General features: G+C 36.8%; 1 protein-coding gene across 1 annotated transcript in view; it reads right to left on the bottom strand.

The window, feature by feature from the left end:
* ADGRV1 (adhesion G protein-coupled receptor V1) overlaps positions 1–14,539 on the bottom strand; it is a 291,184-nt gene that overhangs the window by 243,424 nt on the left and 33,221 nt on the right. The window contains 9 exon segments of the mRNA XM_056325098.1: positions 497–714; positions 2,796–2,922; positions 4,911–5,177; positions 5,561–5,684; positions 6,330–6,493; positions 7,112–7,292; positions 8,210–8,395; positions 8,478–8,604; positions 10,201–10,233. Of these exon segments, the coding sequence (XP_056181073.1) occupies positions 497–714; positions 2,796–2,922; positions 4,911–5,177; positions 5,561–5,684; positions 6,330–6,493; positions 7,112–7,292; positions 8,210–8,395; positions 8,478–8,604; positions 10,201–10,233 (1,427 nt within the window).

Raw genomic sequence — 14,539 nt, 5'->3', positions numbered from 1 at the left:
GTTGTATTGGGCACAGAGGACCATAAATAGTACTGAGGTGAAATGAGTCCAGAAGATTTGGAGCTCTGCTCAGTAGCAGACTTGTAGCAGTTGTAATTTAAGTCATATGAAGTGATAACTGTAAGTATTTTACCTCCTCTAGAAAAAAGCAAACAAACCAACAAACCTCCATTATGGTAGACAACATGCACAGCCCTTAATAGCTTTATTTCGTCTTCAACTACACGAAGATCTACATCTCTGAAATCACCAAGAGGCATCCTTTCTAAATCACCCAAATGTGTACAACAGCAATTCAGGAACTGAATATGAACTGCATTCATATACCTAAATTAACATTAAATGAAAAATAAAACCTAAAACCTTACCAGAAATGTATAGGATATCAAGACACGACTCAAGGCAAAGCTTTTTCCAGGGTTGGTTTCTTTTTGATTGATTAAACATAATTCTTTTCTACCAGATATGAAGGGAATGGTGATATGGAAGACAATACCTGAAGCATTCACCAACTTCAGAATGTAAAATTCATTGAATTCAGGAATTCTATCCGAAATCGCATGGAGTGTTATTGGCTTTGATCCTTCACCATCTGTGAACCACACAGTCCCGTAAGTTTCATAGAACTCTTCTCCTGGCCTCAGCGCAGAGTCATTATCAAACAGCTGCCAGGTCAATGAGACATTGCCAAATTGTCCTCTATGTCTCAAAACCCTGTTCAGTGATACAGAAACAGTCAATGTCCTGGCAGGTATGCATCAGCATTCATTAGCAAGGGAAAACACAGTTACACTTACCTTCCTTACTGTGAAAAATAATATACAATGTTGTAAATAACCATGAACAATAAATGCACCATGAACAATAATACAACCCCCTTTGAAGGCTTGTGATTTCACAGTATAACTCTGCTCCCAGGTATACCACAGGTACCTTAGGAAAAAAGTTACCAATGAAGGTCCATGCAAAATAGTGCCGTTAAGCTAAACATCAGTTTGTCTTGCACTTCTATTATGTAAAAAATATATTCATAAATATGAACATATAATAGTTCAGCAAGTTCTTATTAAAAATGTATATACCTGGCCACCCTTAGACAAGAAAGAGAATCATTACATTTAACCACAAATGTTTCTCCTTTTAACTATTAAGCTTCCTTAAACGCTTTCCTGCACTGGTATTAAATTTAGGTTATGTTTTGTGTCCTTTAGAAATCTGTCATTATTTCAGATTAAGAATGTAGTAAATAAAAACAAGATTACATTTTTTGTATAGCTATCTGGTAACATAAGTTCATCAATTTTCAAAAAGCATTATAAATATGAACTGAAGCATACAGCGCCTTTATCAACAAAGTGTGCTTTACATACAAAAGGCATGCTTCTGTTTGCACGGTAAAATAAAATGCTGTACAAAGGGATTACAATAGGCTGAAAAATTCATTCAGCAAAACTAGTCTAGGCACACCAACATCATTATGTTGTTTCTGCTTCCAAAGGTTTCTTCTTTTTGCCATTAACCAGGGCACGCTACCCCAGCTGTGTAGCACTGTTGCAGTAACTCCAGTTACTTCCTCTAAAGCTCAGTACCCTCATAGCTGTTCTCAGTGTTTAGTTCATATGCTACCCTGACCCTTTTGTTACGTACAACATGGTAGCCAAAGCCCTGAGGATACAGAAGAGTCAGCTCCCTAGTAATTAGATTTCATAAGTGAGGACTGAGCAAGGTCCTTAAATGTGGGTGATCTTGGTATTACACAATTCCATAAAGCACCTGTATATAAACATGTTTAATTCATCCAAATCACCATTCTTCACACCATAAATTCAAATGTATCCTGCAAATAAAATTAAAAAGGCCCAATAAAACCTCAAAAAGTAGCATACCAGAAGCAAACACACAATATTTTTAGTATCTGCTTTTCTCAAGAATTTTCATTTTTTAGCTGTGTAACACAAGCATAAAGACCTAATTCACAGTCATAGGCACCTGCTTCAAGGCCTTAAAAGAAACCAAAAAAAAATCCAATAAAAAGACATAAAAGATAATTAAACAAATGTGAAAAGATCCTCTTCCCCAACTGTTTACACTAGGACATTTATTGTGACCTAACTTCTCTTTATAACCTGTCTAGAGGTTTCTTAATGAAAAACCAGTATTTTTGCCAAATTATAATCCCATCCTGATGTTATAGAACATAACAAGACAAATTCATTTCCTAACCCTTCCCATTCCTGAATATATCCCAGTGGATGGATGGAAAACATTTTCAGCAACCAGACTAGGGAAGAGTATTTTCAGTCTAGAAGACAGTCACATCTGGACTTTGAGTATAGACTTCCACCTGTAATTAACAGATAGAAGAAAAACAACTAACAGAAATACAGTAATATAGGTTGGTTGTAGGGGAAGGCTTCAAAGTAGGGTACAAAAAGAAATTAACAACCACACAGCCGTATTTAGCTGTATTTTGAAAAGTGTTTTTACTTCTCTGTTACTCTAAGTTATATTCTGCTCAATCATCTAGATTCTTCTGTCTACTGAGAAATAACAAAACATCAATGTATAGTCTTATTTATTTAATTTTAACACGAATTTCTGTATAAATTTTAATATGCACAGTCTACTTGATAATATAAGAGTTGATGTCTTCAATATGTTTACAATTAATTCCAAATTTGGCAAAGCTGTTTTTCTTTAATACATTTTTATCAATGCAAATTTGTATGGAATTAGATCAAAGCACATACATGAGTACAAAAGAAGTGCAAAAGTATTATTTAAAAGTTACCTACAGAAAATTGTTACTTTTGCCTTCTTCCACTGCCTTCTGCAAAGGTTCCAAGGAGAAAATTCCATTAGGATCATCATTTGCTTCAATAATAACTGTAGCCACTCCAGCCTTGAAGACAACAGTATCCCCTAAAAGAGAGGATGATTCATTTTTTCAAAACAGGAATCAGAAATGGTGGTAACTCTAAAACTGAAAATGTTTCCTTCTCACACCTTTTATCCAAAGTAATGAATTACACAAAAATCAGTGAAAACCAGTATTTGACATAATCGGTAACAAGCAAATCAAAGCAAAAATTCTTAAGTAGCATCTCATGCAAAGAGCAAGACCTAAGATTTTCAGGAAGAAATATATGTGACATGACCAGAGAAGATGTGATTGTGATCAGAAAGGATTGTATGATCATGTTTGATTGATTGGTAAAGTCAAAAGAAAAATATATATATTCTGAGATCCCGGCTCTCCTTTAGCTCTAGAATAGAAATACTGCACTTTAACTAAACAGAAACTAAGAATAAGAGTTTATTCATACCCATATCACAGCCTATCTGAAAGGAAAAAATCTAAGATACCTGTGAAGTCAAAGTGGAAGCTAGCAGGATTTCTGTATGTATGTTAGCACTGTAGGGACATACTAACACCCTTCTTATGTTCGCAGATGTACATTACGTATCCACCTCCATCCCATTTTTCACCCTTTTTAAGAGCATTAGACTAGCTTTTGTTCCAAAAGTAAACAATGTTTTTATCACTTTTTCATAGATCTCTAGCTGTATTTTCCCTGAGTTAAAACAGTCCAACATAATTTTCAAAAGTGAGGTAACAATCAAGGCCAGTATATGCAACAGTTCATGGAATTAAAATAAGTATCTTTGTATTCAGACATGTGTATAGAAATATTCTGTATTCTTAGTGATTCTAGAAAGGTTGCACAATAAGATGATCCTCCTTTTAGAGGCAAAGAAAGTCTGCAGCTAGCCATTCTTGTAGCACTAGTGTGCCAGGAGGAAAACCATCCTATAACAGAGTGATAAGAGCAAATACCAGTAGCTCCTCAAGAGAGTAGGAAGAGATCACTGAAAATTTAAGAATGGAAAAGAATGTCTTTGTCCAAACATCTCTATATGGTTGATGTCTGTAAGAGACTTGGGTACCAGAGTGAATGCTAGCTGAGACCTCAGGAAACACGTAAGCTACCTTATACTCAATCAATTGCTAAAAAATGCCCTATAATTCTCTGACTGCCTGTTACCAATGTCAAGGGCAGATGCAGTTCAAGATCAAGGAAGTCTTGTGAGCAATTCATAGACCAGCCACATGGTGCCCACTTTCATGTGACCTGAAGTACTCTCTTAGTCTCACTGACTGTGAAGACTAGTTCATTAAAGACTGTAATGAGCTAAGACACTTAGTATGCATGTCTAAATGAAGAAATCTAATTTTTTGTTTCCTCATCTTGAATAGAATCCCTGGTAGGTATTTTTTTTTTAAAAAAAGGCGATGCTATTTCTAAGATAATAAACCCATTTTTTACTAGTGGTACATTGGGTCCTTTTTAAGACACTCTATTTCTGTAGATTAAACCTTGTAAAACTATAATGTCAGACTGAAAAAAAAAAGTATGCATATGTTGCAGTCCTACAAAAATGAAAACATACCAATTTACATGGTTGCCCTCTAAAATGAGGCAGTTCTCTGTTTTTACAAAAAACAGGCAGCTGTGTATGGCACTGGAGCACGGCAAAAAATCTAAAAGAATCCCTCTTTCCCTAAAAATGTTGCAGTACTAACATTCTTTAGCTTTGTGTTTCTGTAGTCAAGTCAAAACCCCCTCTAATCTCAATCATTTCCATTTGAAAAGAGACTTTCACTCCAGTTGTTTTGGTTGTTTTTGCAGGAAAGGTTTCAGCTATATCATTTGATTTGTGTTTCCAATTAAACAATTCAAAACGAAAATCCACATACACTGTATACAGTAATTTTATAGAAATGTTGAAGCAAACCTTATTCATACTTGGCATTTATAGATTGCTTTATGATAAGACCAAGGTGGTAAAAAATTGCAGAAAAAAATAAGAAAAGAGTTATTAAACATCCATAAAATCATTACTTTTACCTGTAGAGTTCAAAAGGAAGATATAAAATGTTTCATCTGTTTCGGGGGTATCATCATCATTAATATACACAGATAAGTTCTGTTCTCTTTCTCCAACATCAAACAAAATGAAACTGCTCTTTCCACTGGGAACAAAGTCTCCCTCTTCAGCTGTTGCATCTCCATTAACAGTAATATACTGGACAGCAACAGCAACATCAGCCGATCCATTCCTCAGGACTGTAAAATTTGCAACACTTCCTTCTTTAACGCTCACTGACAGAGGTTCTGTAAATACACAAGCAACAAATCTACCTGAGTTCAAGCCTGAGCTCCTCACATGTGGACTATTTTCTTAACCCTACCCAAGAGGATCCTTCTCCTCAGTGAGATAGAAGGTGTACGTGGTAAAGGCATGGAAATACTTCTGTGTACAAAAGAATATTGTTGTACTTAGCCATCTAACCAATCTCAACAAGCATGAACAAAGAGAATAATGAAATAAAATAAGAGAAGGTTCTGAAGGAAATAAATAGAAATTCAACACAACAATAACATGAACATTTTATACTAGCTCCATTGGTTTTAGGTTTTCTTGATGATCTGGTCTGTGAATAAAATCTGTTTGGGATAGTATACATATTCCACATTTAGAAACAGTAACACCCAACCTGCAAAATAAATGGGATCATCATTCCTTGTAATCTGTAAAATTGCACTGGTTATATTGCCCAGCCTAGCTCCACCAGTAGCATTGAATAAACTGATGATGAATACTTCCATCTCTTCAGGTATCTGAAAGAGAAAGTATTATAAAATTAATTTCTGGCACACAAAACAGTGAAGAAATTACAATGAACAGTTGAGGGGATTAACAAAGCAGAGATTTCTGAGTGTTGTTTTTTATTTATTGATCCTTAAATGTGTTGAGGCAGGTAACAAATGACAGTTCACTTACACAGAAATCATCATCAGTCAAAAATCCTTGTAAATAAGTCCTCTTATCTTTGCTGTTGTACAGATGATCCAAAAGTTATCTTGTAACTTCCTGCTTCTGATACATGTAATTTATTTTTACAGTTTTATTTATTATTAATTGTTCTCATTCTTTCTTATATTGATTCAATTATATCAGCATTTAAAAAAAAAAAGTAAGATTCCTGCTATCAAAACAAGGTGTTTAATCAAATTAACTTTTCTATAATTTAACCACATTGAACTATGCTCGGCTTCTAACTTCTTTTGTTTATAGGTATGCACTCAAATTCTTTTATGATTTGCTGAAGTAATCTCAGTTTTACCCAAGTATTTTGACTTTTCCTACAAATACTTAACAGGCTCTTAAAAAACAGACATTCCTTCTTTCTCCTTAAACTATAATGTTTTAGCATTTGCTCTTTGTCCCATATATTCACACAAAAACACTGTAAAAATGTTTACCTCATCTGGCAGAGAGTAAATGGTGATATTTTTTGAAAACTCCAGATTATCAAAGAGAACAGTCCCTTGTTCTGGATAGATGTCATTGGTACATGCTGGGTCAACAACCCAAGACACACTAACATTGCCATAGTTTCCCTGGTTTCTCATAACTCTGTAAGCAGCTATAAAAAATACAAACATATACAGTCACTGTACATCTTCAGACGAACATAAATAAAAAACAAAAAGGTCAGCAAAGCTGAAACAAAGAAAAAGGAAAGGAAATAATAAGCAAATCCACTTCTTGCAAAACAAATAATATATGAAAGCACTACATCAAAGGACACATAAAGACAGACCATTAAAGCAGTTCAAACTTGCTCAAATTTGTTATTTTTTGTCTGTACATGTACTTAATAATTGAATAGACATAGATAAATTGAAGTCACCCATACGAACATTTAGCTCTATTTGCCTCTCACATAGCACCCTATCCTTCATGCTCCACAAGCAGAGCTACTACCTCCAGGTTGCACTTTGCACATAGAGCAATACTCTGTCCCTCCTGTCTGGAATATTCTCTAGCCATTTTTTTACGGGATTGATCCCTCTGGCTTTCCAGGCCAATCCTTTTCCACTTCAGTCTCCACTGCTCATCATGCTGGCACTGTACCACTCTGGAAACTCCGGAGTGGAGACTTGTCAGACATTGTCATAGAAAGGTGAAATGGGGAAAAGAAGCCTTGCAGGGGCAGACAGCAGATAAAGCAGTAACTCAAAAAAAAAAAAAAAAGAATTACCAGCATAGATTATTTCTCCTTTACTTTCTTTTATCGTTACGGTTAGTTCATCAGGTAGAAACTGAATGACACCGTGTGGATCATCATTCTTCAGAATGGTTATATTGACCCTTGTGGCATTCCCCAGCTTGCCTGGCATTTCAGTGTAGCCACTGAGTACTACAGTGTACATCTCATCCAGCTAGAAAAGGGAAACTCAGTCAGAATAGAAAGACATATTCAGTATCCACATTCAAAACAAATGGCCAAACATCCACAATCCCTAGCCAGGCAGAAAGAGATACAAATTTAAGCAAAAGGAAATCACACATGCTTTCCACATGCACAATGTGTTTGTACATTGCCATCAAAACAAAAAAATCATTAGAAATGTTTATCTCTGATAGGACTGTTTCCTAAAAAATCAAGCATTATTGTAGGCAAGGGCTTATTTTGTGTACTTAACTCAGAATCACATCGATTCACTAGTACAAATGTATTTGTAATGCTCCCTGAAAGTTTAAGTTTTCCGTAAGATTTATTAATGTTTCTGGCTTTGTAACAGGGAAAGAAAAGATTTTTAAAGCACCAACACCAAACTAATTTAAAAAGAATGTATCAGCTTGCTTTATTAATCTAATGGGACTTTTTAGTTCATATATTTTCTGAAAAGAGCTCACAGGTAATGCTTCAAGGGACATTAAAACAAGTATTGCACCTATGTATCTATATTGCAAATATTAGTCCAGATCAGGGAGCACTAAGTGAAACTAGCAGGGATTACTAGAAAAGAAATAAAAAGAAAGTGGTTTTTCACACAGAGGGCAACTAAACAATGACACTCTATGCTACAGAGTGTCACAGATGCTAAAAACCTACATGGATTCAAAGCATAACTTTTTCAATTCACAGAAAAGAAAAAAAAACACCACTACTGAGAACTACTCAACCCAAAGACACCTATTTATCCAGGCACCCCTGGTTTAGAGGCTGGGAAGACATTCTGGAGAAAATACATGACACACCTGTTATGCTCCTAGATATATGCCTACATTTTAATAAATGACAAACTAATATGTCTGTGAACAGAATTTGAAGAGGAAAAATAGTAAATTTTACCTCTGGAATCCCATCCATCCTTGTCAGAAGAGTAATTATGATTTCTCTTTCACCAGGCTTGAACTCCAGAATTCCTGTGCTTCCATAAAACTCATTATTGTCTCTTGGCTCTACAGTGTAGTGTAGAAACTGTCTGAGAAGACTTCCTCTACTGCGGACAATCTGCAGTTCGACAGACTCCCCTTCCTGCAGAAAACGAGAATCCAGCCTTTTTTAGTGTTCTGCTTTAAGTTATCCATAACGATTAAGAGAAGTTACTCATAGCTACCTTGATACTGTAGGGACCTCTGGAAGAGGGAGAAAATTCAAACACTCCTCCTGGATCATCATTTTCCAAAATAATGATTTCACAAGTAGTAAACCCATATTTCAGTATTTGATTTTCCACACTGACCCTGAGAAAGGAAGGCAAGAAGGTTTTTTGAGTGGCAATTGTGTTTGGGAAGTAAATCTACACTGGTGTGATGAACATCAGAATACTGATGAATTTTAAGAATAAATTATGAAAACAATTATCTGCAAAGAATAAAATAAATTAAGAACAACCCATTAGTACATTTTATCTATTTGTAAAAAAACCAAACTTTGCTTCTGAAGTAAACTTGTTTTCTGGTTAGTTTTCATAGTTGGTGATTTTCAGTCACACATGCACACAACACACAGAAAAAGAACAGAATTGTGCAGTAAAAAGTTAAGAGTTATGTTCAGTATTACTTTGTATTTGGATCAAAATGTAAAGGACAATACAAAATCACTTAAACAAATAGCAATTTCATTGACAACGACACATTCTTACCCTTTTCTGTAAAAATTAATATTGCTTCAAATAGGAAGAGACTTGCCCCTCAATATTGTGGATTTCATCCTCACCTGCTTTCTGTAAGATGTGGATACTACTTGTAGGATCCCAGTCAGGCTCTAGTAAGTGTTGGACCTACTCTGAGTAGCTCCGACTTGTTCCCTTGCTCCTCCCTTACTCACAAACCTGCTGCCTAAAAGCATATGGTGAATGGTGTAGGCATCATCAAATAAAGCTCCTCTTGGTGGAGGATTTCCCTCCCTCAGCTAGAGCTACACCATCCTGGACTTAATCATGGACATGAACAGGCTGTATCTGACAACAGAAGGAAACCTTGCACATTTCTTGCGTTGACTTCCTACTACTGAAGGATGCATCAGGAATGCACGTTCAGATTGATGGTTTGGATATGGTTTATTACATGGTGGTTTATGTGCTCAGATTCCTGTACATCTCCCATGTTTCCTGGAAGAAAATGTCAATGTACTTTTGGTCCAACATACTGTAAATATTTTTATGGTTGCACTGTACTACAACCCAGACTTCCTGAAACACTGTTTCATGTAGAAAGACATGTGATGTGCTATAATCCAATATTTGAAATCAGTTCCAGAACTGTTTCCACAAACATTCCATAAACAACTGGAAAGCCCACACATAAAAAAATAAATAGCAATGTATCTTGTAGTGAAGTCTACAGGGAGGTTACAAGGAAATATCTATTAAAAGGGTAACATGTCATTTTTTTGCATATTTGAAAAATATGTCAGCAGACAGAATTATGTCTGTTTAACATAAACTAAATGTAAGCTATTCAAAAGCAAGGTAACTGCTCATCTTTGATCACAGAATACTTCTCTAAAATTCTAGTGAACTCAGTCATTCAGTTGGGGCAAATCGTATTTCTTGCAGTTTCAAACAACTAATCCATTATTGCAGAAAATGCTCAAATACACACTGAGCCATGCATTCATAACTTTAATCATTCACAAATCCTAAATAAAGAAATGCCTTCAAGCCAGAACCCCGTGCCATCAAATTAAACACAAAAGGGCAAGCATGCATTGTCCGAAGAGATGCAGAAGATGTGATCCCTGAGAGAAAAAGAAATTATTGAGATTCTGTCCAAATCAATCACTTGTAAAACAAAGCATTGCTTCACTGAAGACAAACCGCAGTTGACTGCACTTACCCAAAATACACGACAAACCTTTCTGTCTCTACCCTGTCAACACAGAAAGAAAGAAAAAGGGGATGGGGGAAGGAAAGTGCCACTTGCTAGAATTTCAATACTAATAACTTTAGAAAAGAATAATAATAATTACAAAACAAACAAACAAACAACCCACAAAGCTTCCTTTTTCCTTTCCAAATTCTTATAATGTTCATTTTATGGGAACACTACTTGCTTGGCATTCTCTTGCTGACAAATGCTAGCAAGTGGGCAACTCCCACTTAGGAGAAATGACCCCATGACCAATTCAGGATGTCAACACCCATTCATCGTACACCCTACCAAGCCCTTGTCCAAGGGCTCATTTACTGCCAGCCTCTGTGCCTGCTCACAACTGCATCAGCAGCCCACATTTATAAACAGACCTTCATAAAAAAAAAAAAATAAAATCTACATGTTTCCATGATATTTCATCAACCTGCCAAAGTAATAATAAAAAGAGATAAGCACAGTGGGACCTATAACAGATACATATAAAAAACTATTTTGGCACAAAATTACATCAAATTTCATTTTTGACAATTTTTCAGTTAACCAGATTACCAAAGTAAAACACCAACACAAAATTATACAAAAATACAAGAATAAGAAAAGAGTATTTGGTAACCTCTTAATTGGTTCTGTTTTGGCCAAGCACCTATAACAAAACTACCATATCAAATCAGATGAAAGGGCAGTATTATTCTACAATGGCAATCACACAATTTGACTTTCTTAATCTAAAATAAATATATGTTAAATATAAACCTGCACTTCCCATCAAAATACCATAAACAGATTATCACAGCATTTACAAAGTGAAATTCTGACTTCACTAATCTCATAAAGAACTCAGGTTCAGTATTCAACAGAGATAAGAGTTCATTCAAAAGTCTGAGAAAATAAAGCAAATACACTTGCGGCTACATTTTTCTAAATAGGAGATCTGAATTAATAGAAATTTCTCATTGATTTCCAGTGAAGCTAGATCTTAAATACTATCTATTAAGGCATTCTCCCTTCCTTCAGAAACGTACGCAAAAGTGTTGCAGAACCATCAAAGCATTAACACAACGAAAAGCTCATGGGGAAAATTCCAATGCTGAAATTCAATTATATCATTAAGCTGTTGATAATACAATTTTCAACAGAGAATACAAATGAACTATTACGTTAAGTAAGGTCTTTGTACATATGTACAAGCTTAAGTAGTTAAGACATAATCACCAATAGAGAAAGGGTGTGCCAGAAATACAATCTTTCAGCTTCATGAAGTTACACTGCATGAGTCCAAACACGGCACAGACAAAAACAGTCCTCTGTTAAGGTGATTAGTACTACAGTCTTATATTAAATTGTCACGCACAATGGCAGCACTGCAGAAATCCAGAGGGTAAGAGAAATGAAACAATTCACAAAGTAGCATGAGGTGTGCACCTTGTGCATCTCCAGGTGTTCTTTGAAAGGACTAAGACTGGAAATACTTCATTACTTTTAAACAGCCACAGTGTAAGTCAGATCAGCATCTAGAGAACCTGCAGGTCAGAAAGCAACTATGTAGCTTCAGCCCATCCACTGCTAAAGGAAACCGTTGTTCTGGAGATTTCTCCACCCAAGTCCTATTTTCAACACTAGGATCAATGATTGGCTGGCCGACTGATCTGACCATGTTTTCTCTGCCTGACTGGCCAGATTGCTCTCTCTACTCTGACATAGTGAATATTGGTTACTATTCAAAAAAGGCATAAAACAGCCTGTGCAAAAATGGAGTAGAAACACCTAGGCTTAGGCTTTTAACTGCCAGCTGCTGTTACATGAGCAACGAACCATGTACACAACCGGATCCCTCGTGTCTACAGCCTAAGGTACACACATACAAACTCTCATGCATCCCTGGACCAGGATGCACCAGGTGACCTTCTGGCTTGACTTTGGATTTGTCTCCTCGCTGTGGCCCTGCCTGCTAATTGCTGGGCTGTGCCTGACCCCAGTGACCATCATCCAGCCTAAACCTGGTATGTGCTCCTGGCTTGACCTGCCCCACCACCATGACCTTGCCTGATGCCCTGGACTCCAGGTTGCCCCCTGTAACCTGCTCCATCCTGCTCTCCTGCATCGCTAGGGGCAGTGGGATGGGCCCCTGCCTATCCAGCTGTGTCATCAGGCTGGACTTCTGGCTCTACACCACCACACTGCCTGCAGGCCACCAGCCATCAGCTCTTGCTACATGCCCTGACAATGTCCAGCATTCATGTACAGTCCTTTCATCACAGAGTAAAGATGTCTAAACTGCCATGGAGAGCACAGGGTCAGTCCAGTCCAGTTTCAGAACTTGTATGTGAAACCAACTCTTTAGGCACTCCTGTAATAGCGGTGAGGAAACAGAATAAAAATGGCTATTCAGAACCTCACAAACTCATGGTTTGCCCTTGTGGGGGCATTCGGAAGTAATGAAAAAAGTTAAAACACCTCCTTGAACACAATTGCTTAGCCATACCAAGGATCTTCAGCTACTAGAAAGACCACTTGACCAGGAGTAAGGAGGTCACTCTCACTGGGAAAGCCACTTCCCTGTCTTTCTCCTCAGCTTAACTTTTTCTGTAAAATGGCTGTCTGTGGACATGAAGATTCATTTTATCACAGAGGACCAGTGCTGGCAGTGTTTATGATGCTTATGTAAGAAACACAATCTCAAACAGTGTAACTGTGTTTTCTGTGATTAAACAGCTGTAAAAAAACCACTTCCCATACAACAAATCTCATGGGAAATGACCTGTAAGTAGGGAAATTCTTTCCTTAAAAAAAAATAAAATAAATTATTTAGCAAGAGCTACAGATTAATTAGGACAATTTAACTCAAGCTTCAAAATGTTTCTTGCCCTTTTTTAAAAGCGTACTGCTACAAAATAGCAGAAAGAAGACGCTTGACCGAGTTTAAAGTAACATGGCAATTTCAATGTTGTTATGAACTAAACACCACTGCAAATAAAATAATAATTATTAAGAGATCCAACGTGGTCAAATTTGATTGCTCTGGACCAAGAATTGGACTTCTGCAGAAAGTGAACGTTTCAAAAGGCACCTGAGAAACTGAACTGTAACCCTGAACCTGCATTGCTATTACTCACTTCCCTAAAAAACTTTCTTTTCTATCAAGGTATCTCAGAAAAGGCACGTTCGGATTGCCTGTGGAATGTTACTCACTTTGCTTCCTAGATTTGCAGTCAGTGTTCACCCCTTCTTCAATTTTCACAGAATTATCTACTGATTTAATTAGTGGCAGGACCTAGCTTTAAAGAACAGTATTAAAATAGGATTTGCTACATTATTTTCCACAGTGCTTTTCATCAGAGGGAACACCTTCTCTCCAGTTTTAATCCACAAATTATTTGATTTTGGAGGATATTTTAAATTTTGTTACTCATAGCAGGAGATATATGGTGCTATTATTTTGAAAAGAAATAAAAGATAGCAGTAGGTGTCCAGTAGCACTTATTTTAATATTCTGCTACTATTTTCAAATAACTTTTTCCCCATCAAAACAAAGTCTGACCAAACCCCTGAAGAAAAAGCCAATATTTTACAAAGAAAGAGTTAATTTATATAGCATCACATGTTACTTAACGGAAAAATTACTAAAAATAGTAACAAAGATAAATAGTTTTGAAACAGATGCTAACTACAGGAAATCACCTAGTTAGGAGAAAATCCCAGCTCCATTAAACAGTATATTAGTGTTTCTGTGCATGCAAGTGTGCAGAGAGCAACCCCCAATACATGAACATTACTTGAGCCCTGAGTCAAGGACCATACATAGTATGCAGTGCTTTAAATAGTCCTTCTGTGATGTGGGAAAATCACCTTGGGGGAGGAATTAGAGAAAATCTGGGTCCTAACAGAAGCATAGTATTACAGAAAGCTTTTTTAGGGTAAAATACAGCTGTTACCCTCAGGGTGGTTGGCATGCACGGAGTCTACATCCTCACAGTTCCCTAAGCAACACAGCCTGCCAGCTCAGCACATGCTGATGGGAGTGATGGGAGGATGGAGCGGAGTGGAGACCCCACGGCCAGGCTCTGTCGTGCTCCCTGCAGGAACGGGAACTCGATGGCACCACACAGCTGATCAGCTGCACAGCGGTTGTCACACGAAGGATCCATGAGATGTCTGTGGCTGAGCCAACCATTGCGGCAAAATTACTTTCCTTAGATGAAAAAAAATCATCGTAACACTAACACACAGCTCCATCTCAAAGCTACCTGCCTACAAGGTACTACTACACCTTGCTGGGCACACAATACCAGTTAGTAACAACAAT

This window comes from Falco biarmicus, chromosome Z, assembly GCF_023638135.1.
Source record: "Falco biarmicus isolate bFalBia1 chromosome Z, bFalBia1.pri, whole genome shotgun sequence".
Classification (NCBI taxonomy): domain Eukaryota; kingdom Metazoa; phylum Chordata; class Aves; order Falconiformes; family Falconidae; genus Falco; species Falco biarmicus.
This window is presented reverse-complemented; position numbering and strand designations above follow the sequence as displayed.